Raw genomic sequence first — 15,117 nt, 5'->3', positions numbered from 1 at the left:
AGACCAAACCAACAAGCAAAACAGGCAATAAGTAAAAAACAAAACAACAAAAATCCAAACAAACAAAACCCCCAAACAAACAAACCAACCCCCCCTCCCAAAAAAAACAAAGCAAAATCCTGTGCTTCTCAAAGTGAATGACAAACATCTGATTTGCTCATTGCAAACTTATGCTGTGTTCCTTTCAGAGAAGCGAGCAGATGGACAGTGTGGAGGGAGGATGAGACTGCTCCTTCCCTGGGGAGGTGCTGGGAATTGTAAGGGTAAAGAAGACCCCAGAGGCAGAAGTGCATCACATGCCAAAGGATGTGCACACAAATCAGGAATTTTCCTGCAATTCACACAACAAGACTGAAAGATTAAAGGGAAAGAAGGAGACAGCTCAACCTCAAAGGTGCAGGAAAAAACTTCCTCAGGACTAGGGGGAACCAAGTTGTGCATTCTGCAACTCAAGATAATTCTACTGCTTGAAGGCAACATTGCAAATGCACCAGGCAGGAACACAGGCTGAATATCGTAGAAACATTCTTTTATCTGTTTTTCTCCAATGCAATTCCTTTGAATTTCTACACTGTAAACAGATTGTCTAGATTCAGTTTAATAAAATCTAGTTTATGACTGTTTGATTTTAGCTTAAATTACTTTAGTCTTCTTTGAGGACCTCACCAGACAGGAAGGTCTACACAGATCTATTACAAAGACTAAATAGACTTCAGGTTATTCTATATTTAATAACCACCTGGACAACTGAAAGAATACTTGTACTCAACACAAAAATTCTCAGAGGAAAAAAAAAAGAGCAGTTGTGATTGCTTGCATCATCTACAAACTTCTTTCAGTACCACAGTGAGATTTATCTCAAAACTTCCAGAGGTCTACAGGGCAGTTTTATAACTCCATGCAAAGGAGTTTATGCACCTCTTGAAGAGGTTTCACCTCATCCTGAAGTACAGTGACATGTGAACATAAGGGTGTCAGAAATGCAGTAACTGGAAAATTAAGACTTAATGAATTAATAATCATTGGTGTACAATGGAAAGGACTAAGGAAAAGGACTCATCCTGGGAGGCAGCAACATAAGAACCTTCTGGCACTAAGCACAAGGTTTCACTGTGGTGACTGCCTCATCCTGGCTTTGTAAACAGAGCAATAACATGCACATAAGTGATTCTGTTACCATGACAAATGTCAGAAAGTCTGGTATTAGACTTGCTCTAGTTTTTAGCAGAGAGAGTTTAAAAGGTACATAAGCATCCATGACCTAAAGTTCAAGAAGCCCAGATGGAAATAACTTCTGTGAAAAATAAATATTTCTGAGAGGAGATAACTATTGAAACTGCCCAGGGAAGTGACACTTCTCTGCCAATTCACTGTTCAAGTGAAGACCTCAAGTCTTTTGGAAAATTCCGCTTCAGCCAAGCACTACTTTTATTTCAGTCCAATATACAAAACCGCACTTGGCAGAGAACTAATTGGATGAAATTTAATCATGTCTTCTATATAAATATTACCTCTCAATAATTGAATAGTCCCTTCTCGCTTTCAACTCAGTCAGTCTGTGACAAAATGGATTTTGGAATTGTGGAATATTAAATTACAAAATTTAATGGACTATACTATTTGCCCATATTAATAATCAAATTCATATTGTCTTTATGTTTTAAATAGTGCTTGCATTATTTCTTAGGAATTGAAAATTCTTATGATTTTTTCCCTTTACTATATTATTATTTTCAAAGGCTCTTGCTTTATTACAGATGTTCATATAAAGAGATCACAGCTTTTTTCAGGTCATTCATTTAAGGTAGTGCATTTTGTTAATTCAGCTATTTTTGTATAACTGTTTACTGATGAGACACAAACTGTCATTGCAGCCCTGTTGGGAACAGACTTATAATATGCTTAAAGACAGATGTCACTGAATTTTTAACAGTTCCTGGATTAATTTTGTTCAGCACAAACAAAACTCACGCAGAATATTTTAATATAATACAAAAGGTACTCCAACAATAAGGAGGCCTGAAGATTGACAACAATGAAAAATATAATTGCCACACATCTTTGAACAATATAATGACAGCTAAATTAAAGGGCAGAACCAACTAATGGAAGTACCTTTCCTGATGACCCAAATCAGACAGAAATTCATCAATGCGTGTTTGCAGTTCACTTCCTTCTAGAGTTTTTAACTTCTTCAGTTCACTCTGGAGGAAAAACCAAAGTTCCTTAGCCCCATTTTCAATCCTCCTTCTCAGTATTTCATGGTCTTTTCCAAGGCCTTCTACTTTAAAAGAAAAAAAAAAAGACATAAAAGCATCAGTACTTGTAGCTAAATTACTTGTTAAGAAGCCAATACACCTGTGATATGAAATACCAAAACATCAAAACTTGTTTAAGAATTAAAAGAAAAATTATCTACCAACCATCTCCTGTCCGCTTCTTATAGTTTTCTATCTGCTCTTTGGCCTTTAGAAGTTGCTCCTCTAAAGCATGTACCTTTCCTGCAGCTGGTCCCTGATCAATGGGACCATCTGGTATCCTAGGATACAGAAAATAAAGAAATGGCATGATTTATGAACATAATTATTTGATAAATTATTTGCATTAACAATTCAGCTCTCCACTTATTTTTATTTCATACTGTTTCACTGCTAAACCTTCATCAGATTTCCTTAAAACCAGAAGAAATTAAACATATTAACATAATGAAGATTTTAAAAGCACAATCCCATAGGAGAAAAACACTGCACAACACAGCTGGAAGGTCCTGTAACAACTGTGTTGTTTAGAAGACTTTCACCAACAAGAACAATCCAAGGCTCTGCTTGTGAAAATAATATCTGTGGCAGCTGAACTGTTAACCTGACTGCCCCACAAACAAAGCCATTCTGCTCTTGAACCCGTGCCATATCTTCTAGAAGAGCCAGAGCACCAGCACTTGATCTCCAGTTAACTCTTCCTACACATCCACACAGGATGATTTCAATGCATTGTCTGGACTCAGAAAAACATCCAGCTGTCTTAAATGTACCACTATCATGATTTTTTATGACAACTCTAGAATTCTAAAGTGTAGATCACCTAAAAAACCACCAGCAATTGTAACATCCATCTGTTAAATTTCTGATATGTGAGCACAGGAGAAGTATGGAAACACATATCCTGAAATCTATGAGCTGTAAATCAGCCCTGGGGGCATTACTGAGGTTTGTTCCTCATCTCAACTTGAATCCACATATTAATAAAGCAAAATTATTAACGTTGAGAAATTAGATGCTAACTTCTTGCCTCACAAATTTAATGCAGGGAAAATAAAAACCCTTTTCATTTCAAGAGAAATTACCCTTCTGGTTAAAAATTATTCCACATTTTATAAGCTTTTGTAAGAGCTGACCCCAGAAAGAAAAAGAGCAAGCAGACGTGCAATGGGAAGTCTTTGGAACTGCGAAAAGAAACAGATATTCTCTCCACACACAAACACACAGAGTTTCACAGCACTATACACAGGAAGAGTCCTTGACAGACAAAAGATGCCTCTGGCATAGAGAAAACATTGGTTGGAGGGAGCACCTTCCCTGTAAAAAAGAAATGAAAGCATTCTAAATTTCCTACTGAGATGTTATCCAGGTCTGGATAACTAAATTCCAATAAAATTTCAGGGACTGATGAAAAGTTCGTTTTCCCTGGAACAGCTGAAGAAAACAAATACCTAATGTGAGCATCAGAAAGGTGTATCACACAAAGCACAGCATTCAAGCATCTTTTTTCAGAAGGGGGTAGGAGAGGTGGAGGAAAAAGCAGCTACACAGTCTGACAGAAATTTAGCAAAAAATTTTGCATTCTTAAAGCTTCCTACTAAAGTTATCCTATCCCTATCCTACTAGGGATAATTAAATTACTGAAAAAAAATATTTGTATTCTAAAACTACCACGGTAAACAAAAAGGAATTATCATTAACTGCTTGTACATCTGCTTTTTCATGCACTGATGGAACAAGCATGTCAGAACTGTGTAAAATATCCTAATCTTAAGCATGTGCACTCCCTAAATATAATCTGTTTCAACAATCCATTTGTAAATCTGCAACAAATGTATGGTGTTATATCCTACTGAGATAGAGTATTGGATTGCCATGTACACGACAATACAAACAAGCCTTTAAAAATTATATTGAAAAACATTTACATTCTTACACTAATTTAAAACTACCAGATGGAAATGTGTTTGTGATATGCCAACTTGGTACCACAACTTGAGTTGTGAAAGAACAACTAACCACAAAATTATCAGAAAAAAATGGAACAGTTTATCCTGTACAAGTTGCATACCCTAAAGGTAGAGTCTGTGGAGAACAATAGAGCGAAAGGATAGAAAATCATTACCATAAGAAGTCTTGAGACAGTGCACACATCCTCTTAGCATAAGGAAAGTCTGTGAAGTAGCAATTAGAGAATCCTACAGAAGGATGGTTGTGGATGATATGAAAGAAGCACAGTAATGTCGAGCATTTGATATAATTAAGATCTTAAAAAGAAAAGTACCATTTTGCCATTTAACATTCGTCTTGCTTTGGCACACTGCAATAAAAATTTTTATTATACTTAGACTGTTAGATAAAAGAGCTGGGATGGGGGGATATTCTCTAAGCTAGTTGCTTAGAGTTCCAAAAAGCACATCTTTTTAGGATGAAACTAAGATAGCTTATTCTTTTTCTCAGTTGTGTCTCTACATCTGTTACCTCATCAGACTTGGAATTGCTGTCTTCCTCACTTTCATCCAGTTTCAAAATTAAGGAAAAGATTCTTCTCTGCAACCAGCACAGCTTGGCAGTTATTACCCACTACAAGTACTTCAGCTGAGCTGGATATAACATTTGAAGGAAAAGTGTTTGAATTAAAATCCCTGTCTAGTCTCATGGCATCCTGTATGAAGGTAACTTCCAGTGCAGAATATCCTAGTAATTATGCATACTCATGAATAAGATTGCCTATTGAAAAACAGGAATCCTTACGGGGAAAAAAACAATCTTACTGAAGTCCTGACAACTATTTTACCCCTTAAAATATGAGAAATGAGTTTAAAGTAAATTCATCTAAACTAAGATGATTCTAAGCAGTAATTAAAAAACACATCAGTAAGCATTTAGTACAAAGTATTCTTCCCTTATTACTATGGTAAAGCTGTAATTAAGTTATGAACACAAAATAAACATCATTATAAGCCACTTAAATGGTCAATCAAGCTAATAAACAAAGCTCATTTCAATTCTCAGTAGTTATAAGGTGTGATGCTTGCATGCTGCTTCCTACCATCTGATAGCAAATATAAATTATCTTTCCCATAATCAACTCATCAAATAAAGATATTACTGGATAACTCTAAACAGCAAAAAGATTATGTTGTAGAGACAAGCTGTTTCTGCTTTGTTAGTAATCCAGATTTTAAAAAAATTCTGTGTACATAATCCATATGACTGAGGCCACTTTCTCATCACCTTCAGGTGCAATGACAAAGGGGCAATGACAAAGCAATGGATCTCTAGTCTGGAACTCTGAAGGCAAAAAGAGCCCCTTAAAAATTAATCATAGTGACATTCAATTTAGCTAGAAGAACTGCCATACTGTCTAAAGTAATTGTAAGAATAGTTCTTAAAAATCCATAAATTATAAAAACCATTCTAACCTTTTCCTATTTCCAAGATATCTAAAAGGTTACACTAATTTATCAGCAAAAGGAAAAATGTAAGATTTCACAAGTTCATACTCAAATACTTTCTCATTCTTTCATTTATATCCAAGTTCTTTGTAAGGAGCTAGAAGGTTTATAACTACCTAAAGCCACATTATGACTGTCTTTTCTCCTCTCACTTTTTTCTCTTCCCAAGAAGAAAATAATGTTCAATTATTAATGACCACTTGCGCACACAAACAAAAAGAATACAGGCTGTCACTTCATCCTCCTTAGATAAAACCTCCTCAGTAAATAAAACTGAAAGAAAGAGTCAGTGTTATTTGCAAATAAAGAGCAAGCATCCCTTATCAACTTAGATCAGCACATCCCTGATCAGCACTGATTTCTATCCACTGCACATCTTGCTTCCCTTAACTCAGAATTGCACAAAAGAACCAGTAAAAGGAGCAGAGGTGGCCCCCATTTAGTTCAATTATCTTCATTCTTCCCACACTGGCCTGTTCAACACCCTCAGCATCAAACTTGAGATATTTTAAATACATATAGTAGGAAACTGTACTTTAGTATTTAAATTTTTATCAACCCAAAACCATTCTTCTATCCAAGCCCCTTTAATGTTTTCTACAGGTTTAAAAGACCAGAAAACTGCCCAGTGTAATTGACAGAAGTACTTTAATAGAGTTGCTTATGATTAATTGATCTTGAGTTTGGATTCTCCACCAGCCTCAGCAGCAGCTACATGAAAGCAACTCTAGTGCTCTTCCAAAATTAAATCTGATCTCTTCTTTCTGAAGCTATACTCAGAACTATAAGAATAATATGTAGGTGTTTGGTTTTATGTGTTTGATGACATTTTGCCCTTTTCCACCTCTGTTCTGCTTTATAACACACACTGCTAATTCAGAGTAAAAAACAGGTTATCATATTTATTAAAAGAATTGCAGGTTCTACAAAATGCAATATCTAAAAGAATCTAGGAAGCAAATATAGTCCAAATGTGATGCAGTCATATCATGGAACACAGTATGAATCCATTTAACAAGATTTTCTATTCCCCTGAGGAGAGCTCCAAAATTACTGGTTCCTAAACTGCCAGGTTTATCTTCCATCAAAATACCCTAAAATATAAAAATTTGACTACCACCCAGTAATACATAAAGAACCACATGAATACTATGAAGAATTCATGTATTGCAAAAATAAAGAAAGCCTAGGACAAGGATGAAGGCATACGCAGCTTCACAGTTTCCATCCAAGAAAATGGGACATTACAAAAGTTGTAATTTTATGCTCTCCTATTCCTAAAAGCCTTGTATCATCCATATGCAACAAGGACAGTCTTTGGAAATCACATCCTAATCCTAATAGTAAGTAAAACTTTTAGGTAAAACTACTGGTTTTAGGAAAAAACATTATGTAATCTGCTCACACAATATTGTTTATAATCATATACAGGCTATGGTAACCATCCAAACTCACTATACTACAATATTCATGCACATAATTTTTAAAATTCAGACACTACAAAATACCTTTAATTCCATTTATCTTCTGCATCATTAACGTATATCTGTGCCTCTTTCTAGCCCACAAGCAACGTTTTAACAAAGCATCATATTGGCAAAAGAAAAAGCACAGTAACTTCTCACCTAAGGCTTTTTAAATATACCATAAAAACTATGTGATACCTGATGCAATTTCAAGTAAAGAGAAGTGCACCACAGAAGCGTACTCAGTTCCTAAAGGAATTTTTTTTTTTTATTTCAGGCCATTTACAAAAAGATGTGACTGTTCCAACTTGCACTCTTGCTAAGGTACATCTCAGAAAATAAGTATCAAAAAATATGCTCACCAAAAATCCTTGTAAAAATACTACCTACTCTTAACCAATATGGGTAATAAATTAGAAATATTTTTTAAATCATAAATTCGTAAGAACAAATTTTTTGAAATCAAACATAAAAATGGTTGCAGTGGGTAGGAACCAGAATAACTCAAACAAGTTAAACCCCTGCCCTAAAACCCTAATTGTATTCCTTACACATCTTGTGTGAACATAGGCAAGCAGGAGAAAATTACAAAATCAGATATTATTTAAGTATCACAGAGGAAAAAAGGGTTAAGCAAGATTTTATAAAGCCTTTTCACAGATATGATCTTTGTCAAGTTTTGAATGGTTGGTTGTGCATGCACATAAGGTATGTTTCATAGGGTAGATTTTTGGGGTTTTTTTTGTTGTTGTCTTTGGGGATGAGGGGCTGCTACATAAATTGGAAGCAAAGGAGGATTCAAATTTCAGGGTGGAAAGATCACTTCATTGCATGTTGGCATTCTTAGAGAGATGAAAACAAGCACAGTCCAACTCCTGCTTTCAATCATCCCAAAAGACTGATACTTTTATCAGGTGATAAGGAAGTCTGAGGAGTCCCAGGAATGGGATATAATGGGAAAGACTAGGCAATTGAAATGTATTGAAATGCATTTTACCATTTTAATTAACAACTGAAGATGAAATATCAATTTTCTCCAACTTCAAAATCAAAATTAAAAAACAACTTACACTGTAACTAAACTACTCATTCTTGTAACCACACTGTCTTCTGCTCCTTCCTGCCTGCCCTAGCTAGCTATTATTAATAGCACAACTATTCATTATGAAAATTTTCAAACATCCACAAAACTTCTTTGCCCACTAAGGTAAATTCTGTTAACTTAGAGCTTTTTACCAGGCCAAAGTTTTATCTAATAATGTCAAAATACTTTCACTAGTATAGTTAACTGATTAGTAATCAGATGTCTGTCTATTGTTCCAATTTTACAGGCAGGCACTCTCATCTTGTATAAACTCCTCCACAAGTAACTTTAAGTTCTTATTTGGAATATTCCTCATTTCAGGCATTATCTTAGCCCTGTTGCATACCAGAACATATTCTCTGTTTTAACCATAAAACATATGCTGTTTTGTTCTCTAGATATAAATTTTAGTGGAAAAGGGCAGCAAAACCAAGCTTTTACCTCATGCCTGTTATGAGCTCTATTGATGTAGAGAGTGTTGTCTTACCACTCAGATTTAACTGACACTATCAGTAATTAGAGTTTTCAGTATAAAACAAAATATTCTAGCAATTAAATCATATTCAAATAATCATTCCAGTCTTTCTGTCTTTGATCAGTAAAGCCCAAAAAAATTACGTCTTTACTTTAAGATGTAAACTGGAGCAAAAGTAATCTTTTCTGTCTAATTGGATTTCTGAAGTTAAGAGGTGTTTTGTTTCTATAAAGTATGCTCTCAGCAGCAGTGATCTCTTCCAGGACACAGGTACTCAATCCATGGACTGCTGGTTAATGCCTCGTTTTAAACAGACACACTGCTACAAAACTATAAATGGGACAGTTGTAAAGCTAACAGCTATTTTCAACACAGCTTATTCTGTCTGGCAAACAAAGAAATGAGATACTGAAATTCTGCACCACATTATAATATAATACTTTAATAATACAGGTGGACCAGGCTATTTCTAAAATCTATTTGTGATGTTTCTATGTAAACAGTACCAGGGATTTGGCACAGTAAAAACAATGAAAAGGCCCTATATTGTCATGCATCATTTCCCTCAAAGTCCAATATTTCACCAAGCTCATGAATTCCAGCAAAAAAACTATGCCTGAAGATCTTCCAGTCTCAAGCTGGCTAACTCCTGGAGAGCACTGACTACTGAACCTGGACATGAGTAGCTGTTCAACTGGTATTTAAAGTCATTTAGGGTTTCTCATGCCAGAATTTCAGATCCTCCTGTGGCTATGATATACAAACACTCTGAGGAAATGTCTCAGAAATATTGTTGAACAACATATTTCCAAAAAAAGCTGAACAGAGTCCAGTCAACACAGTTTTGCATCTAATTCCTGCCTCTTGACACCTTTAATGGAATCATAGAGAAGTAATGTGGAAATACTGTAGCATGTTTAGAGTAGATAAAAAATGAAGTTTTTATTTTTATAAAGCATGGGAAATTACCAACAGCATAAGCTATTACTTAAACATTGCCCACCAAAAATGTAATATTTTTCTGAATATAGGTAAGATTAGTGAAATACTGAAAGATATTTAGAAAAAATCATGACTGCCTAAAATATAGTTTAGCCTCTACTTAGCATCTCCTGCCTCTACTGCCTCCTTCTTGAGCGGCAAACAGTACCCTGCCACCAGTAAAATCATTTACTCTCTTCTAGCCACTGTGTAATTTGAATGGGTTATATTTCAGTGACTGTGTAACTGTAAAAAAGATGATCCTACTTTATGAGTATTTCTACAAGTTTAGCAGCAAGGCAAGGAAGAAAACTTAGATAAAAGAATTTGTATAATGCAGCAATCTATTGCAGATCATCTTCAGCAAGTCAGCATTTATCTTCAACAAGCTGTACAAATGTTTTCAGCAATTTTAAAATGAGCTCTTCCAATTACTGCATGCAGAAGTACAAAGAACTAGATGTTCTCATTTGTATGAATGTCATAATAATTGCACTTGTTTGAAGTTGGCATTGAGGGGTGAATCACCTACAAAACTCTGTTATTATGACAGTAACACTTCCACACCATTAAATTACTCTTAAGTAATAATTGCATTAGACCAGAGCTAAACGTGCATTATTTATTTAAAGGTTTTGCAATATATTTTCATCTACTTATAGCACAGATCAGAACACTTACATAAACTTTTAAACATGAAATACAATCTTGCAAAAACTCCCACAAAAAACCCTTACAATTTAAATTCTGCTACTTCCTACTTCAAACATTTTCCCAGCAGTTTTATTTACTTTGAGATCCTACCTGAGAGATTCTGCCATGCGCCTTAGGTCTTCATTTTGCTGCTTTAACCGTTCCAGCTTAGCAAGGATCTTGGACAGCTCCCGACTGGAGTGATCCGGGTGCTCGCTATCTCGTACCAGGTGCCCACCAATATAGAACAGCAAAGTTCCCCAAGCAAAGAGGATGAGCATAATCCAACGCCAGGAACCAGTCCATGGCCGCATTTTCAGAAGTTCAGTTCACTCCAGAGATGCTTCCACTCACAAAACAGCAAACATTCTCTTAGCTTGTACAAAGGGGGACAATTCCAGCTCCTCTGCTTCAACACATTGTACCGGAGAAAAATTATTTTCAGTGTTTGTCTTACTGCAACTCCTTAAAGAAGATTCTTATAAGGCTGTACATAGAAAGCATTAATATTGCATCATTCTTCATTTATATTCTGCAGGAAAAAATAAAAAATAAATCTGAAATTATAATTCTGATAGGTAAAAATATAGTGGACTGCAACTGAGCTAAATGTATTGTCATTAACATTCAAGAATGACAATAGACAATGTTAGTACTTTCTGTCACAGAGACAAAGAAAAAAGCTTTTAACTTGCCACAGAACATTATGCTGAATTCATGAATGAATGACAAAGACTATATAATTAATCCTGGCTTTGATACGGCCAGAAGAAATGCTGCTTTTTTATAAGAGAAATATTTACCATTTCATGTTTCATTTCAGACATTAAAATAGCTTAAAAGTCACTCTGGTAAATGTAACATTTTCCTTTACTATCAACAAATAGCTTTTATTTAATTACAAATACATCTTCATTTTTTCACTTTTATTAACTTTCTTCTCTATTTTTATCATGACTGCCACTCTAACAAATGAGTTACAGCCATTTTAACAGTATATTCTGTTATTTGCAAGTATTTAAAAATCAGGCATGACTTTAGAAACACTTCTCTGCTGTTTCAAAACTATCAAACCAATTTTGACAAGCTGTTATTATAAAAACTATAAAAAAGGCAAAAAATGCTCCAAAGGTAATACCTTCTCTCGCAAAAAAAAAAAAGCCATTTAAAAAAATGCAAAACCACCTCAATTCATTTCCTACTTGGCAAAATATCATTCTACTAGGGAACAAATTTGCTCATCTATCTAGATCATATTTTAACTGACAGCATGTCCAGTGTCTTCTTAAAGTACTTCTCCCCTCTCTTCCTCTTCCTCAGCAATGTAACATTTCTACCTTTTTTAAAGGGCACATGTACGCCATTCTGACTCAATTTTCAAAGTAACCCAGTTTTTAAATTTTCAAATCTCTAAATCCACAGTATTTCATCTGAGAGATCATCCACATCTACCTTCTCCCAAATTATTCTTTTCTGTTTGATCCTTCTTTCACCTTAACTTCTTTTTCATTTCATTTATTTTATTTTGTTCGCACTCATTTAAAGTCTAGAGCAAAATCTTCCTAAATTGCAGTAACTTCCAAACTCATCCAGTTATGGAAATATGCCTGGAGCACACACTTCCAGATACAATAACTCTAACCTTGAAAATGTTTAGTGTTTTCAACAGCACTGAAAAGGCTGAAAAATTTCTCAAGTTATCTTGAGAAGAGAGGTAGTTTGTATATGTTTAAAAGAGACAAAAAAAATCCACTTATGACTAGTAATATGGGACACAATTGTTTACAGAGTACTTTGCAAGCAAAATATTGACTTTTTTTCTAATCTGTTTTTCATAAAATATAAGCTTAAGCAGACTCACAAATCAGATATCTTCTTTATCAGAGGCAGCGTTGGTCTGTCTCAAACAACAGTGTTAGTAGATCAGACAATCAAAAATCCACAAAATTGATATAACAATTCATCAGGAACAGATGGTATTCTTCCAACAGTTCTAAAGAAGTTAAAGAATGCAATAGTTTAATTATTAACAGAGGTGTGCAACCTCTTACTCATAAGGACTTTGTAGCAAAGGAATGGAAAATTTTAAAAGTAAACAATTATTTCTAAGGTCTACAGCATGGAATCCTGTAATTACAGACCAGGAAAAAAAAATATACTTGTGTCAGCCAAACTGGCAGAAATAATAAGATGAAATAAATCTGCAGACATAAGGATGAAAGTAATCAATATATAAAAGTACTAATATTACTTTTAGAAAGACTAATTGTGCCCCATAAATTTATTAAAGTCCCTCTGAAGATGTAAACAAACACACAGGCAAGACAGAACCAGTTCTAATTGTTATGCAATTGATTTGGTCCATGTGTATTTTCAAATGGCATTCAACAAGATTCCCAAATTGTTCCAAAACACCTAAGCTGGATGGAAGAAGAAAGATGGTCATGTGAGTGCCCACCCCATTAGAAGAGAAGAAATGTACAGTAAGAACAGACAATCAGTTTAAGAGGAAGGAGTGAGCAGGGACCTCTCTGCACCCACAGCAGACTCCATACAGCTTGACATATTCATAAGTGTTTGGAAAACAAGGTGAAACATGAGGTGAAAAACTCTGATACCAATGATCTGAGATGGTCATCAAGATGTTCAATCAGGAAAAAAATCAAAAATGGGGAAAAAAATCAGTTCATCAGTGTGCAGAGTTGTATACAAAGGATCTTTGAGGCCCATTACGAACGGGCTTTAGCTGTGATTGGTAATTGTATGAAAAATCAGTTCAGCATTGGGCTAAATGCCACAAAGTCCTCACAGGTTTTATCAGATTTCTATCAATCTCTGAAGATGTCACTGTTCTTTTCATAAGTTAGGTCACAGTAGAGTTAAATACAAAGTACAGGTGCAAAACTGGCTGAATGAATAGGAAGAACATTCTGAAAAAAGCATTAAAAAGCCTGTATCTCAAACCTGCTGTATCTCATTACACATGAGCTCCAACAGCACTTAACTATCAACTTGGTACTGTAATGTGGCTTTCACACTAATTCTTTTATTTCATACTGTTCTGGAAATGCAAAATGTCAACATATTTGACATTTTGTCAAAGTATTTGACATTCCAGGGATGAAATATCCAGTATCCCTGGATGTGCCCTCCCTGGAAGCATTCAAAGCCAGGCTGGATGGGACTTTGAGCAACCTGATCTAGTGGCATCCCTGCTCATGGCAGGGCAGTTGGAGCTAGATGATCTTTAAGGTTCCTTCCAACCAAACCACTCCATCATTCTGCAATTCATTATTTCAAAGTTCACACAAGATCTTTATATAAATCAAAACAAAGGAAAAATCATCACAATTTTAAAACTGTTCCATTTTTATGGCTTGTGTCAGGTTTCTGAAAGATCTCCACGTGCAGACAGATGCCACAGCTATCTGCCTGACAGAAAGTCAAGATGGAATGTCAATATTTATACTTGTTTAATTTTCTACAGCTGTTTATGAGGTTTCATACTGTAAACTAAGTTCAAGACTGCCAAGACTGAAAGTATGAGCCTTGAGTTAGAAAAAAACCCACAGCAGCAGCCCACAAATGCAGCAATTCAAACCTGTCATGGATCATAACATGGTTATTAACACCATCTGACACTGAACATCTAAATAAGAGTCCACCAAACCTGAAAGGTGGGGCAGAGCAGTACCAATAAATATATTTTATTAAGCAGAAGACATAAAAATACCTAAATAGCAGTTTTTAGTGTTATTATAAATTTATGTTTTAATTATATAGGGAAGGTCCTTTATCTAAGAATATTATGTTAGTTTTCTTTTACCAGAGATAGCCATAAATTTTAATTTAGTAGTTAGTCATCCCCTGAGATCTACCATGATTTCTTGTCTTGCATTTGATTAGATTTACCCATAAACTTGCATTTTCCAGGGCATAAATACATTACATGGTATATTGGTAATCAGCTAATTTTTTTCCTTCAATTTTAGATTAGTTCTTGTTTCTTTCTAGGGGATCCTGAGAATGGTCAACTACATTCTTACAATGTTACTCTCTAAAACAATGTAAAAAAAATATCTCTTATCTCTTTCAAAAGGCTTACCCTGGATATATGGAATGAAAAAAAAAATGTGTTCCTCTATTCTTCCCAGCAGCTCTAGAGCAATTTTCAAGCTAATTTTCTCAACAAATTTCATCACTACACACAGTTAAGAGGGTTTTTCAACTGATCCCTCAGGTAAATCATGTCCCATTTTTAAGAGCCCAGCTAGCAACCACAGAAATTCCAGCAACAGGTGCTAGGCATGGCTAGGAAAGGCAAAGCACAAGCAGCAGCTTCCATCAGTACAGTAAATCAAAGCCAGCTTTAATGCCAGTATCAGTGTGGGACTGCAGATGTCACAGTGAAATTGGTAACCTTCAGTCATTGCTCAGTGTATGCTTGTAAAGACACAGCTTTTAGCTGCCATGAAATAAAGCAGTTTGGTATGACATTAACAGTGCAAAATCTTCCATATACAAATTTAAAAGGTCTCCTGGTTCCCTGAGAGAGAAGATGAAGAGACTACAGGTATCTATAAAATTTTCTCAACATAATGAGAAATAAACAGCACATTGATGATGATTAAAATGAATGCTTTTTGGTTTTAAATGTAGAAGTTCTCTATCACTCCTTACAAGTTGATTTGTTACTTCAGCT

General features: G+C 35.0%; 1 protein-coding gene across 3 annotated transcripts in view; it reads right to left on the bottom strand.

The window, feature by feature from the left end:
• FUT8 (fucosyltransferase 8) overlaps positions 1-15,117 on the bottom strand; it is a 97,124-nt gene that overhangs the window by 34,614 nt on the left and 47,393 nt on the right. For 2 of the 3 annotated variants that reach the window (XM_084207856.1, XM_084207855.1), the window contains exons 4-7: positions 12,277-12,408; positions 10,527-10,947; positions 2,424-2,539; positions 2,116-2,284 (exon numbers count right to left, since the gene is read on the bottom strand). In XM_084207856.1, coding sequence (XP_084063982.1) covers positions 2,116-2,284; positions 2,424-2,539; positions 10,527-10,729 — 488 coding nt within the window. In that variant the 5' untranslated portion in view covers positions 10,730-10,947; positions 12,277-12,408. The remainder of the gene's footprint in view (positions 1-2,115; positions 2,285-2,423; positions 2,540-10,526; positions 10,948-12,276; positions 12,409-15,117) is intronic. The other variant, XM_084207857.1, reaches the window with a different exon arrangement.

Source organism: Fringilla coelebs (genome assembly GCF_963513975.1).
Source record: "Fringilla coelebs genome assembly, chromosome: 6".
Classification (NCBI taxonomy): domain Eukaryota; kingdom Metazoa; phylum Chordata; class Aves; order Passeriformes; family Fringillidae; genus Fringilla; species Fringilla coelebs.
The sequence above is the reverse complement of the archived record's forward strand: the minus strand, read 5'-3'. Positions and strand labels throughout refer to the sequence as shown.